At 45.6% G+C, this 16,342-nt stretch overlaps 1 protein-coding gene across 2 annotated transcripts in view; it reads left to right on the top strand.

Annotated features, from left to right (window-relative positions):
• The window catches only part of GABBR2 (gamma-aminobutyric acid type B receptor subunit 2), a 369,318-nt gene that overhangs the window by 218,228 nt on the left and 134,748 nt on the right, over positions 1-16,342 (top strand). For both annotated transcript variants that reach the window (XM_004271474.3, XM_049711134.1), the window contains exon 7: positions 3,494-3,730. In XM_004271474.3, the coding sequence (XP_004271522.1) occupies positions 3,494-3,730 (237 nt within the window). The remainder of the gene's footprint in view (positions 1-3,493; positions 3,731-16,342) is intronic.

Genomic DNA, 16,342 nt, shown 5'->3' with positions numbered 1-16,342 from the left:
AACAGTGAGAGGCCCCCGTACTGCAAAAAAAATAGCCGATAGCTGACTTAATAGCCTGAAATAGACCTAAATTGCCTTTTAAAATAAAGAAAAATATAGCCAAATAGTGAAAGATGGAAAAATAACAAGGATGCATTGAAACAAAGCATCCTTAAAAGTTGTGACTCTCACCGTAACAAGAAGAGGAAACCCACCTTGGAAGTGAAAGTTGCCCATCAATATGTGAAAGGAGCTCACTCTTCATCATTAATCAGAGAAATGCAAATTAAAATGAGATGTACTTTTTTCCCTTACCCTAAGAAACTGACAATGATTTTAAAAATTGAAATACCTATTGTGGTCCAGGATGCAAGGAAATGGGTACTTTCATACAGAGTGGAATTCTAGCTTTTCATATTTGGGGAGGATAAGTTGGCCCTTTATATGTGTGAATAGCGTTTAAGGTTTTTGTACCTTTTGCCTCTGCAATTACACAGCTGGGAATTTCTTCTGAAAAAATAATTACCAGTGTGTGTTCAGAAAATTTAGATACAAGGATGCTTTTTTGCAGTTCTGTAGTTTGGAACAATTAGAAAAAGACTAAATGTCCAATAATTGCAAATTAGCTAAGGAACTAAAGGTAGGACATCCATGCACTGGAGGGCTGTTAACCCCGATCAGCACAGGCATAGTCTTGGGCCTTCAGGGTGTCCTGGGTGAGCAGCTGTGCCAGGTGGCCAGGTGAACAACCACCTGTACTATTAATAGTAGTGGCTGTCATTTGTGGAGCACCTACCATGTCCTGGACACAGGACTGACGCTCTGCACACTTCATCTCATGGAACCCTCATGGCCACCCAGCAAGGGAGGATGCAGAGACCTGGAGGAGATAGGATCCCGCCTCAGGTCACAATTAGTAAACCACAGAGCTGGGGCTAGAGGACAGGTCGGCCTGCTTCCAAATCCTGTGTTCTTACCACTGTGCCAGGCTCCTGCCTCGATAGCTAGGAGGAAGCTTCTAGGTCACCTAGTCCAACCTCCTTGCTTTTCAGATGGAGTAACTGATTCTTAGAAAGGGTCTCTGCAGGTATTGTTTTGGGTTCTGTAGTCAAAACAGATAACATCCCTGACCCCGTGGAGCTTAATTCTGTGGGTAGGTAAATTGCAGGAAGTGAAAAGTGCAATAAAAAAGATAAAACCCGTGGATAGAGAATGCCTGGGGCGGGGTGTGGGGGGGGAATGACACATGTTAAAATTTGTGTGCCGAGAATATCACGTGAGAGCTGGGGAAGAAGCTTTCTGGCAGAGGAAGCATCTAGTGCAACAGCCCCAAGCTGCAAACAGACTTGGTGTGATCCAAGGACGCAAAAGGTTTAGGGAAGAGAGAGTTTCATAATGGACTGTTTCATGCTCCCTGATGAGGAGTGAGACGGCGAAGGATGATGGGTGGAGGGGTGCAGTTTTTTGTGAGGAGGGGCTCAAGAAGCTGGGCTGGGCTAGAGACGGTGCTGTCTCCTTGAAGAACCCTTGGAATTGAAGAGCTTCTGCCGGGTATTTTGAGTGATGAACAGAATAGTGATGGCTGGATGTGATGCATTTCCAAAGGAAGTTATAAATGGATAAAACCTGAGCCATCCAATAGGAGCCAAATGATTTTTTAAAAAAAAAAGGCAGTGGATTTGTTGCTGGGACACCAATCACATTTGGTCAGGCAGATTCCTGATTTGGTCGCCCGCAGGTTCCACCTCTGGAGGGGCTTGGCTGAACCCAGGCTCTGCTAAACCTTGAGCCAAGGGCAAGGGACTCGAGCTCCAGCCACGGAACAACCCAGCCTTCGACGGCTCAAGTTCACCACCCTCCCTGGGCACTAGACCTGGCCCCAATCAACCTGGGGTGGAAGGCAGTTATGACTTCAAAAGTCAAACATGAGAGAAACAGCAAAGCTAGAATGGGACCAGTCTAGACACACACACACACACACACACACACACACACACACACACAGCAAAGCTAGAATGGGACCAGTCTAGACACACACACACACACAGCAAAGCTAGAATGGGACCAGTCTAGACACACACACACACACACACACACACACACACACACACACACACACACACACACACACACACACACACACACACACACACACACACACACACACACACACACACACACACACACACACACACACACACACACTGTGACCTTGGCCAAATCTATAGACCTCTCTGTGTCTCCAGCTGCAGGTTGAGGGGGCTATGTGTGATTTGTGCCCAAGAAGGGTTCTTCCAAAGACTAAGCTGTGGGCTCTGATGACATTTCTGGCAGGGAAGTTTAGAAGTGATTTGAAAAAAAGCCCACAGAAGGGCTGAGGGTAATGGGTTCCCTTGGAGCGGCATTCATTTGGATCTATGAGCCGCAGGGGCTAGAGTAAAAAGGCAGTTTCATTACTTTGTGGCCTCAATCAGAATGTTAATATTACCAATGAAATTCTTTTATGAAAGTCAGCTCAATAGGAGAAAAAAATACTTTTTTTAAAATGCTGAGTTATTCACAGACCCTACTATATTATGGAAGATGAAAGGGAAGGGTACAATGTAGAGGTCAGAACAGACCTTACATCTGGGCAACTAGGACCTGCCCTGGGCCCCATTCTCTAAGTGGACCTCACTCAGACTCCATGGGGTTCAGAATTCACAAGGCCCTGGGGCCCTGCCCACCTGGAGCCTGTACCGCTTTCCCCCTCCTAAGGCCATGCCCTGAATTCCATGCCCAAATGCCTGGAACCACATCTAGGGTCCAAAGAGCCTCTTTAGGGAGGACTGAGCTTCTGGGGTGGTCAAGGGGCTACTGATGCTGGAAGGGGGAGGAAGTGTGGACTGAGCTTGGCTGGCCTGTGGGGTGGAGCCAGGTGGGAAGAGAAGAGGGTGGGTGGACCACAGAGCAAGGTCAGCCCCCCGTGCTGCTGTGTCCGGACTGAAGCTCTGAGGGGCCCCAGAGTTCTGAATTCAAACTTGGCCTTCCAGATCCTAAGGAAGGTATATTTACCTTCCTTTAACCCGTTATGATGGAAAGATAGAAAATATTTTACTGAACAATTGGTTTGCTTGCCTGTAACTTAATATTTAGACATATGGTATGTGGGCCTTCACTGATGCTCTAGCTCTAGGCCCTGCAAATGTCAGGGGGAGGCCTGGTTAGAGTGCATTTTTCCTTCAGCCTAGTCTTGGCAGACAGCCAGGGTTCAGATGCCAGCCCCGCCACTCACTTGGGCCTAGGCAAGTTGACTTAGGATCCTGAGTCAATTTTCTCATCTGTAAGTAAATGGAGATAAGAATAGTACCACCGTACAGGGTTGTTGTGGGGATTAGATGAGATAATGCACATTTAAGAGCCTAGCACCGTGCCTGGCTCACAGTAAGCTTTGGGGAGTGTCAGCTTTCAGCACTGTGTGCCTGATGTCCCTGCTGGCTATAACCTGGTGTCCCCTGGTCTCCTTGTTTTCCAGACGCCACAGCAGTATGAGAGAGAGTACAACAACAAGCGGTCAGGCGTGGGGCCCAGCAAGTTCCATGGGTACGCCTACGATGGCATCTGGGTCATTGCCAAGACGCTGCAGAGGGCCATGGAGACGCTGCACGCCAGCAGCCGGCACCAGCGGATCCAGGACTTCAACTACACGGACCACACACTGGGCAGGATCATCCTCAACGCCATGAACGAGACCAACTTCTTCGGGGTCACGGTCAGTCCCAGGCCCCTGGGCTCTGCTTTCCTTAGTGCCCCTTAGAGACATACAAGGCAAGAGGGGCTGTGTCACAGGCCCTCTGATATACAGTCCATTTCCTTAATTGTTGAAATAACTTCCTGTGGGCTTTACGATTGCAGGGCTGCTGAAACGGGCACATGCGGTAACGCTCTCTGACATGTTGAGAAACTGCTTCTCTATAACTCATGGATTAGAAAGGCCATAGTGAGTTGACCGTACACAGAGCAGGTGGAATCCACCAGGTGGAGGGGTGGGGTGGGCCAGCAGAAGCTCTAGACCCAAAGTCAGGTTCAAATCCTGAGCCTTCACTTTCAAGTTTCCATCTTCAGACCACGGAGTTTTCATCCCCAAAATGGGAATAATACCTACCTGGCAAAGTAGTCATAAAGATTAGCTGTTACAAATTAAAAACTGCTAGTGTTTGTTGAGCAAGCTACTTGCTCTGAGCTTCAAGATTCTCAGCTGGGAAATGGGGATAATAATATCTGTCTTGCGCGGAAATCAGGAAAATTAGCCGTGATAAGAATCACTGTTATTTCTTGAATGCTCATTATGTGCTAGATATGTGCTAAGCCCCCTCCATGTCCCTCTCCACAGCCCCTGAGACCCCTCCCTCAAAAAAGGCTCCACAGAGCACCAAATACCCCAGAAGTCCTTTCTGTCCATGGTGCAAATTCACAGACTGAGCCTTAGAGTGGGATGAGATTTGCCAGGGGTCCCACCAGTAGCATTGTGGCAAAGCTGTCTCAAAACGTGGGTACACTTTATGTAGATTAGCTCGATGATGTATGCCTAATGCTAGGCCCGGGTAAGCACTCAGTAAATGCTAGTGGTGGTTGTAGTTAATAATGGTCTCACTGCGTCCGTATGCCATCTGTAGGAAGTAGGTGCTATTATCATCCCATAAATGTGAGGAGCCTGAAGCTCAGAGCATTTAAGTACCACAGCTAATCAGAGGTAGAGCTGGGATTTGAACCTGGGTCTAGCTCTTAATTGCTGCATCACACTACCTTCTGGTAATGGCCATAAATGGTAGTTATTCATGTCTCATGATGATGTATTTGTCACTGACTCTGCTCCCAGAAAATAAGGAAAATTTGCTTAAAGATAGGTTGAAATGGACTCTAAAGTGCTGTCCTTTGTTCTAATTTGAAGAGTCATTTAGAGAATCAGTCTCTCTTGGGAGTAGATAAGATGAGATGATTTGTGTATTTCTTACATGTTCGTGTTCTTTTGTGCGTACGCTCAGGCTTGCTTTGTTGGTCTGACAGGCCAGGGCTTGTGCAGGTGCTGAGTGTAGACTGTGGTGTGGACGCCAAGGTAGTAAAATGGGCTCCTTGTCCTGGAGCCTGTGGTCCAGATGCAGGGTTGAGACCTGGACTCAAATGACAGGAAGAGGTTAAAAGTGCTCAGCACCATAGGAGAGACTGTGTGAGCCCAGAGGGATTTCTGTGACCTTTGATGAAATAGTCATGGAAGGCTTTTTGGAAGTGGCAGCATTTGAGCTGTGCCTTAGACATGCAGAGAGGGGCTGGTGGTCCGGCCAGATGGGGCATGGTGAGCACGGGAAAGATGCACGCGTGCAGCAGGTACGGTTACTTTGTCGGGAATATTGGACGGGAGGATGATGAGACTGGGAAGGTAAGTTGGGGCCCAGTTCTGTAGGGAAAAGCTAAGGAGGCTGGCTTTTATCTTAAAGGCCAATGAGATTCTCCAAGTGCGCCTTGACCAGTAGTACCAGCATCTCCTGGAAGCTGGTTAGAAATGCAAATTCCTGAGCCTAACCCCAGACTCACTGGATCAGAATCTCCAGGGTTGGGGTCCAGCCATTTGTGGTTTAACAGACCCTCCAGGTGATTCTAATGCACACTAGAGTTTGAGAACCACTGCTCTGGGCGTTGGGGAGCATTGAGGTTTGCTATAAGAAGGATATTTCTACATTCCTGAATAGAGCCTCTCTTGACCTGAGACCTGGGCATCTGCTCCACAGTTTAGAAGTAAAGGCTCTAATTAGTCATCAGCAAAAGACATGTCTAGACTAGACTCAGACTAGAAGCTTTAACAACTTTCCTTAGCCCAGTGGTTTCAAAAATCCTTTTTTTATCCTCAGAACCTTTTGTTATAAAATTTTACCTAGTGCCTGGTGTATAAGATAAATTAAGGAGATTCTCCAGTGAATGGAAGAAGAGCCCAAAGCCCTGCCTGATCAGCCCCCTCCATGTCCCGCCCCACAGCCCCTGATACCCCTCCCTCAGAAAGGCTCCACAGAGCACCAAATACCTCGGAAGTCCTTTCTGTCCATGTTACAAATTCAGAGACTGGTCCTTAGAGAGGGGTGGGATTCGCCAGAGGTCCCACCGGTCGCATTGTGATAAAGCTGTCTCAAAGTGTGGATACACTTTTTCAGGTCATTGTCACACTTTGTTTCTTATTTTATAGAATGAATTCATAGCATCCCAAGTTGAAATGGCCGGATAGAGAGCTACAGAATCTAGGAAGCCTCTCATAATCCTAGAACTCGGCGTATTGTCTAGATGCCTGATGTACCTCAGGTGGAAATCATTTATAACTACTCCTAAGTGCTGTCAAATAATACATAACCCCTACTTGATGAGCAATTCGACGAGGCTGCCTGAAATGCTTTACCCAGCTTGAAGATGAGTTTCTTTTTAATGGGAAATTCCTCGACACATATTTTTGCCGGCTCTGGTTTGTGACTCATAATTCAGCAAATGTCAGAACTGAAAGCGATCTTAGAGATCCTCAGATTTAGCCCCTTTGAGTTGTGGATGAGTATCTGAGGTACAGAGGGGGAGTTTCAAAGTCACACGGAAAGAAGGTTTGATTCAGGCAGGACGGTGGCTCCGATGGGCCTGCCCCAACCATACTCCATGCCCTCTCCCTCCTCCTTGTACAAGTCCTCCGTTAGTTGAGAAAGAGATTGTAATAGTGAAACATTTCTTCAGGGTTTTTTTCCCTTCCTCCTTATCCCCTTTGTCACATATTAATATGTGCTTGTCACTGGGCTGTAGACAGGTTTCATTAAAATTGTCTTCTGATCAGAGAAAAAAGGCCATCTTCTGACAAAATAAAAAGTGTCCCTGTGATCCAAGGAGACGACGGAAGGCCAAGTTTAGCCATAAATAAAGAGTTAGGAAAGGAACAGGAGGTAGAAATAAATTGAAGCATTTTCTATTTGCTGAAGGGTTTTCATTATACAGCACACACGGTACCCATTTTTCCACTCTCAGGCAGACACTTTATTCTGGGTCACCCTCATTCAGCATGTTTACTATACGGAAAATCGTTTAAACGCATTAAATTAATTATATCCATGACTCAATTTCAATTGATTCAGTATGCACTCTCGCCTAGGAGCTGGGCCTGTGGCTGCCGGTTGGCGTGTTGAAGAAGACATTTCCTCCAGGCATCCCAGATCAGGAATCTGGCTTAGCTTGGGGCCCAGCATTCTTTTATTTTCTAAGGAGCTCTCCTCCCAGCTACCCTCCTCAGAGAACACTGGAGAACGAGATCTGTGTCCCCACCTACACACTGATGGCCTAGGGGTCCTGCCACCTCTGATTCCCTGAGTTCTGGCCCTGTCATTACCTCTCTCTGGTCTGCAGATTTCAGAATGCTTTCTCACCTGGAAACCCTTCTTCTGCCAAACATGTGACAGAAACTCAGGCTCGAATTGGCTGTTAGGTCTCCAAAGCCCAGAGCATTCTGAGAATCCCAGCTCAGCAGCGTTCATCTAGAGCAAGGATTCCTAAACTTCTATGTATATGAGAATCTCCCAGGGAGCTTCGTTAAAAATTCAGATTTCCTAGCCCTGCCTCAGAACTTCTGATCCAGTGGCTTTGAGGTAGCACCAGAACATATCCATTATTAACAAGCAGTCCCGGTGAGTCTCAAGTAACAGCCTTGAGAATTGCTTGGAGCTCTGTTGGATGTTCACGTGCATGCACACACACACACACACACACACACACACACACACACACACACACTTTTTGATTTTAAACCTGTCAGAGATGTATTTGTTCCTCCATTCATTCGCTCCTTAGCAGACCCTGTGCTGGGAGCATAGAGAGGAATAACATGGTCTGTCCCTCAAGGGCTCCCTGCCCAGTCAGGGAGAGACAGTAAATGAACAATTGCTGGGCACTGTTCAAGGTCAACCCAACACCCTTGGAGGGAGAGCTTCATTCTGCTTATGGGAGTAAAGACCAAGGAGCTGTCCTCGATTTTCACAGTTCAGTGAGCAAAATTCCATGTGTGGGTAACTGCAAGGTGCCTGTGCTATAGGTTCTCCCTGTGCCATGTGCTGGGGAGCAAGGGTACAGTGCCAGGCTCCCCCCTCCCCAGCACTCAGGGCCATGTACTGTGGCTTAATAGACTCCTCCAAGTAGGCTTTTCTCCCAAAGAGGCACTAAATTCAACACAAGCTTATATCCATAACCCTTCAAAGCTGGCTTCAGAACATGTGCTAAGTTTCCAGGTGAAAAAATCAAAGCTTAAACTCTCTTTGGGTGATCGTTTTTTAATTGCATCACCTTAATTAAGGTGATGTACCAGATCTCAAAATGGACACATCCTTTGAGTATGTCAGACCAAGATACAATGGCTCTAACCAGCAGTATTCCCCCTTCAGTAAATGTTTCTTCTGGCTTGTCTTTTTAAACGACACCATATTTACTTTGTGGTGCCTATGACAGAGGCTAAATTAATAGAATCTCATTATACCCTATTGTGAAGGTGTAATGTGTGTAATAGTTTCTCTGGGAAGTCACTGAGAGTATGCACCCCAGGTTTGGCTGGGGGCTGTGAGGCTTCCAAGAGCACCTGGCCATAGAGAAATTGAAAGGGCTTCTGGTAATATCTTTGATTGTGAGAAGAGGGCCCATTCTTGCTAAACTATTTCCTGTGATCACCTCCTCACTCCCTATGGGTGGACCTCATATAGAAGCAGTCACAGCTGCAAAGAGGGTGACCCATGAGTTCCTCCAAATAATAGACCCTATCTTCATCCTCTGCCCAGCCTCTCTCAACCAGCTGTGAGTCTGGACATCTCAATTTAACATCTGTCAGGAGAGGCCTGCAGCCTTAGGTTCAGGCAGTCACCTCTGAAAGCTGTTATCGCTAATTGATCTCACCAAGAAGGTGATGAAGACAAGCAGGTGGCAGTTTTCAGAGTTTATTGATCTATTTGTGTTTGTTGCTGAAGAGCGGGAATCCAGCCTTTGCCAGTGTGTCCCTTAAACTTCAAGTTTTTATGCAAGATTTTTAAAAAACTATCTCTGCTAAGACTCAAATACTGCCCCCCCTCCCCCGCTAACATTTTACCTGAAAAGAGGACATCCTAGAGTAAGCTCAGTTTGGTTGGGATTGCAGACACTAAGTTCTTGGAACCAGGTGGTTAGAGGAAGCCAACCAGCTCCTCATCCCAGGGAGATCGTGTGTTGGCTGAAGCCCCATTTATTTCACAACCACTGTTGCCTGGCCCTACTGTGACCCTGAAGTTGTGCAGTTGATTTTTTATCAAATAGGAAGCTACACTACTCACATGCACATGCACACACACACACACACACACACACACACACACACACGAGTGAGTTAAACATCATCTTGTTCAAGTCGGCCCATCTCTCCTGCCTCTCTGATCTTTTGGGGTCCTGGTTTTATTCTCCAATACAGAAGCTTCCCACCAGCCACCCATTCGTGCCTTATATTTGATATCATCATTTAGCCTATAGATTTTTTTTTTTAGGTTGAATTTGAGTGAGACAAGAAACAGAGCTCTAGGAGCTCCATCCAGAGGTAGAGAAAACCCTACCAATTTAGGATTTGACCCCTTTGGGGGCTGGTCATTCAACCAGTCATGACTCCATCCCCTGGACTCTCATGATTCCACCTGTTTCGATTTTATCCTTGACGCAATCACTAGAGCGCTTGTCAGAAGCTCTGCCGTGGTACGAGTGTGATGTGCCAACTGCATGTCCTAGAAAATGGGGCTTGTCCCAGTGACCTCGTGCTAGCTCCCAACGCTACTCAGGGTTTTATGTTCTAAGAGACCCTCTTTCATGAGCCTTTCTTGGCTGTTACCCAAGATCAACAGCAAACCCTTCCAGAACTTCCTCTGCACCCCACTTGTCTCCACCCCATCCCAGACCCAGGGAGTTCCACTGGAATTGCATTATACACAAAGTTAACATAGGAGCTGGTTTGGAAACCTAATCTCTCACCCTTTATTCCCTGGCTAAGCAGCCCATCCACAAACTCAGATAAAATGCACATTTCCTAGGGCATGGCCAGTGAAAACTGTAATAGGAAATGCAGATTTGAAAAGTCAGGCAAAAGGAGGCCACAGTCCAGTCCAGCACTTTCCCTGTGTGACCTCAAGGAAATAGTTTACCTTTCTGTGCCTCAGGTTCCTCATCTATGCAGGGAAATATAATCTACTTCATAGGGTTGATATGAGAATTAACGACTGTGTTTAGCACCCTATAACTGCATCATCATCATTACTATTATTATTATTACTACCACTGCTATTACAATAGTGATTTTTCAAAGCACAGTTTATGTGGGTCTTAATCAAGGAATGTTCGTAATCAAGTCCAACAATCATTCTCTACCTCCTAAGTGCCAGTCTGTTTCACATACATTATCTCATTTAATTCTCTCAACAATAAACAAATCTATGAACTTGTATTAAGTTTGCAGGAACACTATCGAGTTCTCTACCTGCTGCTGACATTCACTCTGAGGATTTGATAGTCACCTTAAATGTGGAAGGCATCTGCTCACAGACTTCCCTCTGTTCCTCCCTTTAGTCTAGCTCCATGCCACTCAAAGTCCCATGGCCCTAAGAATTATCACTCAGCATCATACACAAAAAGTAACGGAGCAGATGCTGTTGGTGCCCAGCCAGAACTTCTGGGATCCCTTTTAGGGGTTTGGTGAGGTTTGCCCATCCCCCAGCTGTGCAGGTACCCCTGATAATATCCCACACCTTGGGCGATTGGAGCCTTCAGGCCTGGAGGTGCCTGGGATTCACACCCCACCCCCCAGCAGCCTGCAGCGACGACTGGCTGGTGTGGTGGTATGACACCAGCGCGATTCGCCTCCAGGGCTCCCTGGACGATTAGGCTGAGACTTGCCTCGCCTGAAAACACATCGGAGCTTGGCCTCTTCCCTTTTCCTCTCTCACTTACAGTTTTCTCCTGACAACATGTCTTTAATCAATCGCTTGCACACGATTCCCTGTCCTAGGCTGTACTTCTAGGGGACCCAATCTAAGACACCTATGTGTCTTTATAGAAAATTTAAACATTTTCAAGAGGGAATTTTTACTGTAAGCTAATTGTTATCTCTGTGTTAAGTTTAGCACCAATCCCCCCATCACCTCCCCCACACCAGGTAGAGGGTTCCAGACTCATCTCCCTTATATGCCATTGCACTCTGCTCCTACCCCTGCCTCTTGCAGTCAGCCTGTGGGAGAGCCATATTCATATCCTCCAATGAATTAGCAGCTCCCAGATTTGTAGCGACCACAGTTTTTCACCCCTCTGGTTCCCACAGTACTTCGTCTACTGCTTTACACCTGGAAGATGCTCAGTAAACACTGGTAACCTTGAGTTAACTTTGTGGGGTTGAATCTGCACATGATTGAGAAATTCAGTCACACTCTCCTACTCTGCTGCCTTCCAGGATTCTATAAACTAAAAAGACTTTTTCTACCCAATAAATTATCAGAACTGACAGCAGAAGTATTAACAGGGTCTATAGTTCTCGAATCAGCTGATAGCAATGCCCAGGTTATTGCTCTGATAATTGAAGCTGGTGTTACTGTTTCACACAGGTTGTGGAAATCTCCCCGACGTGTGTGTGTGTTGGGGTAAGGATGGGGGGCTCTTGCTGGGATGGGATGAGAAACCCATCCTTTACCCCCTCCCCAGTCTCTCCCATCAGCATCTCTCTAGGGCTCAAGTCCCAGAGCCTGAGAGGGAGGGGGAGTTGCTCATGGGCCCTCTGTGACTTCAGACTGTCAGGAGCATTTCCTAGAGGTAATTAATTGCTAGTAATAAACAACTATAATAATAATCCTCGATGTGACTGCCCTGTGCTCAGGGTACACTTATGGTCTCTATCTCCTTCGTTCCTCAATGCAATACATTCATTAACATCATGCGAGCTCCTACTGTATCCCAGGCACCATCCTGAGCACTGTACACGTTCTTGAATGTGATGCTCAGAACAGCCACCCAGCAGGGGATGTGTAATTTTGAGTGCCAGGAGCGCTCCTCCCAATGAGCTGCATCTGGCTCTTTAACCAGTGTCACATCTTTGTCCACATGTCACTTTCGCAGTGGCCTCCCTGGCACCCTATTTAAAATTGCAGTCTCACCCCTTTCGTTCTTCTTCACAATAGTTACCCCACTTGACGTGTGCCCTGTTTTACTTATGCACTGTCTGTTTTGTTTTCTGCCGTATCTCTGACTTAGAACTGAGTGCCTGGGATATAGTAGGTGCCTAATAAATATTTGTAAATGAGTTGATGATTTAGATAATCAGCGACCATATCATTATTAAAAACAAAAACAAAAACAGGCTGAGCAGGTAAATGATTTACCCAGCATCCTATAGGTAGCCAGTGACAGAGTTTATTCAAAGCTGCCCAATCTGGCTGACTCAAAAGCACATGTTCTTTTTTTTTAACATCTTTATTGGGGTATAATTGCTTTACAATGGTGTGTTAGTTTCTGCTTTATAACAAAGTGAATCAGTTATACATATACATATGTTCCCATATCTCGTCCCTCTTGCGTCTCCCTCCCTCCCACCCTCCCTATCCCACCCCTCCAGGCGGTCACAAAGCACCGAGCCAATATCCCTGTGCCATGCGGCTGCTTCCCACTAGCTATCTACCTTACATTTGTTAGTGTATATATGTCCATGCCTCTCTCTCGCCCTGTCACAGCTCACAAGCCCATGTTCTTAACCATTTAGGTGTCAGGTCTATTAATTCAGCTAGCATTCCTAGCACCCCCTATCTGCCAGGCCTGGGCCAGGCCGGAGGAGTAAAACTGTCCAAACAACCATAGGAGATGCAGGGGAGGGAGAGCAGGAACCACTCTCCCCATGTTAATAGTGGAGGATATTATGGTCCCCTCTCTGCACTGGGTTATATATGTGTCCATCTGCCCTTTCCCACTGGACAGTGAGCCTTTGAGCCCCTTGCCTGGGACTGGGGCCTGTAATCCTCTTTGTACCCCTGGTGCCTTATATCATACTGGCACTTAGTCTATGAAACACATGTTTGTTGACTGAATGAATTAGGAAATTGTAGCTCAGCAAGGCAAAGCTATGCTTGGATCCCACGGTGCATAGCTGGTGAGCCTTGTTCAGATCTACATCCTAGGTCTTCTGATTCTAAATGCAAGTGTCTCCAAATCCTGTGTTCTTGGGTGCTGCTTGGCCGCTCTCCCCCCGTTTATTTAAACACAATTACAAGTGACTGCAGATAATGTACAGCACGGGGAAGAAACCTACTCCTTCTGCTGTTAGATAAATTTGAAAGATCAAAATAATGTGGTTTAGCAATTTGTTTGAATTGTTGCCTAGCCTTCCAAAGCTTGCAAGTGTGATTTCCTCAAGTCAGGGAAAAAATAGCTGTTTCCTTATGAGAAGCAGTGTGGGGGAGTATATCATCTTATGAGAGCTTCAGCAGAGCCCTATGTTCAGATTGTGTCCGGGTCCCTGAGAGAAACAGACAAAGCGAGGGCTCAATGACATGGTAGTTGTAGTAACATTACTGCAATGACAAATGTCATGATAATAGGAATAGCTAACAGTGTTGAGTGCTCACTATATGGTGGGTACTCTGCTAGGTATTTAATGTATTAAATGCTAGGCATTTAATACATTTAAGATGTATTATCTCATTTAGTTCTCATAATAACCCCTGTTGTGAGTTGAATTGTGTCCCCCCCAGAATCCATATGTTGAACTCCTAATGCAAAGTATCTCAGAATGTGACCTTATTTGGAAATAGGGTCATTATAGATGTAATTAGTCAAGATGCGGCCATACTGGAGTAGGATAATCCAATACAACTAGTGTCCGTATAAAAAGGGGAAATTTGGAGACAGGCATGCACACAGGGAGAACCCCACGCAAAGGTGAAGGCAGAGATGGAACAACGCCTCTATAAGCCAAGGAATGCTGACGATTGCCAGCAAACTACCAATAGCTGGGGAACAGATTCTCCCTCTCAGCCCCCAGAAGGAACCAACCCTGCTGACACCTGGATCTTGGACCTCTAGCTCCTGGAACTGTGAGACAAGAAATGTCTTTTTAAGTCACCCAGTCTGTGGTATTTCATTACGGCAGCCCTGCTAAACTAATATAACCCCACACAGTGGAGACTGTTATTATCACCATTTTGCAGGCAAGGAAACTGAGAGGTTAAATAGTTTACCCAAGGTCACAGAGCTCTTGAGAGAAGAGCTGGGATTTGGACACAGGTGTTCTAACTTAGACCCTCACGTGTAACTGTCATCCTGCGCCTATACAAGCTCTCCTCCATTAGGGGGCAAAAGAATCAGCCAGAGGTGAACAGAGCTGAAATGAACCAATGAGACCATCACCCCCACCACCTCACTTTCCAGGTGGGGAGATCGCGGCCCTTGAGGACCTGCTGAATAATAATAAGGCTGAAGCCAGGACCCTGGCCCCTCATTTCTAGTTGGGGACCCTCCTTGATGCCCAGCTGCTGCCATCTGGAGGAATGTTCTACACATCTCAGTTTGGCTAGATTATCCTGGAAGCAAGTAAGCAGTACCTTACGTTTGACTCACTTCTTCCCTGACTGGGGAGAGGGAGGGTATTTTACTACCCTCTTTTTCATGTGTGTGTATACACACACACACATATTTCTTTTTCTGATTACTAAAATAATACACGTTCATTATAGAAAATGTAAAAAGCACAAGACAAGCACCAAAAAGAAAATCAAGTCACCCGTAACTTCATCATTCAGACAGGCCTGTGGAGTACTGTAAGCGCTTATACTTCACGCTCAGATGTGCTCTTTAAAAAAAAAAAAAAATTTCCTTTCCAACCATTTGTTTTGATCCCTCACATTATAAAGCTTCTTCTGTGGCAGTGGTTCTCACTCTTTGAACCCCATCTTTCCTTTTTTTAAAATTACGATCAAATATACATAACATAAAATTTACCATTTTAACCATTTGTAAGTATACAATTCAGTGACATTAAACATATTCTCACTGTTGTGAAACCATCAAGACATCCATCTCCGGAATGTTTTCCTCTTCGCAAACAGAAATTCTGTCCTCATTGAACAATAACTCCCCATTAGGTGTGATCATTTTAAAGCTATTATTTATTATGAGAATATTTATTAATTATTTTCAGAAGTGTTTGTAAAGATATCATAAGTAATTTGCTAACTAATTTTATAGGGAAATTGTAGTATTTGCAAGCTATCTCTAACCAAATAGTTATTAGCCCAGCAAAAGTTTGGTTGCCTTTTCATACAGAAACCTAAGAATGTACATTTTTAAATGTTGAGAGTATAAATAGTGAGCAAACATTTTAAAGTAAGTAATATAGTTAAACATTAGTGATATTCCCACTATTGAGGAAAATCCTTAGATAAAGATATACCCAGATCCTGTATGGAAAACATCTGAAGAGGTCCATAATACATCCCATGCATTTCTCTCTGCTTTAGGCCGGAATACCCCCTCAGTGTGTGTCAAGGTATGTTAGCCTGTGAGCTTGCTAAGCAGGAGGGAAGTTTTCTATGATCAGGGGAGGACAGCTGACATAAATTTCAGCTGACAAGTTGCACAGCCTTGAACACTGATGGATGCCGGCTCTGCCTGTGTGTGCTCGAGCAGAGGTTACTCAGACACACTCTGCGCCCGCCTGGCTAATGGCCAGCCCTGAGCAAGGCGGGTGGAAGAAGCTGAAAAACTCCATATTCTCATGGAATTGCAACACACCCTCACCCCCTTTCTTTTTTCTCAATGGAATTCAATCTTCCTAGAATTCTTGCTTAAACCAGTATTTGGTAACGTTAAACTAAAACAAAGCAGCCAGTTATTTTACCAGCAAAATGGGTTTATACAGGAGCAGCAAAGAATCGCAATTCAGGACATGCAGCTAAGGCAAACCACTTACAAGTCCAGTTCAGCAAGGGAGAGGAAACTCTTTTATAGAGGAGAAGGGGAAGTTGGGAGGGGCTGTTATAAACAGAAATCCATTGGAGGAAACTGAGAGTTCGAAGTATAGTGGCTTTTTATTGGCTGAGTTGTGACAGTCTCTCATTGACTGAGCTGTTGCCAGGCAAGGAGAAATCTTCTTTCCTCCTGCTGGTGGTATTAAAGTAGGATCACTTCCTGCCAGAGATGCAAAGCATGTCTCTTCCTGTTGGGATGTATATTGACAGAGTGAATATAATGAGTGAGTGATTTGTGTGTGAGAGCTCCCCCTTCTGGCCTCCCGAGGACAATTTAGTGAAATTTTATTAATTTTCACAGCTAGTAGAGACCT

This window comes from Orcinus orca, chromosome 6 (assembly GCF_937001465.1).
Source record: "Orcinus orca chromosome 6, mOrcOrc1.1, whole genome shotgun sequence".
In the NCBI taxonomy this organism is placed as follows: Eukaryota; Metazoa; Chordata; class Mammalia; order Artiodactyla; family Delphinidae; genus Orcinus; species Orcinus orca.
Note: the sequence above shows the minus strand (reverse complement) of the source record. Positions and strands in the feature narration are given on the sequence as shown.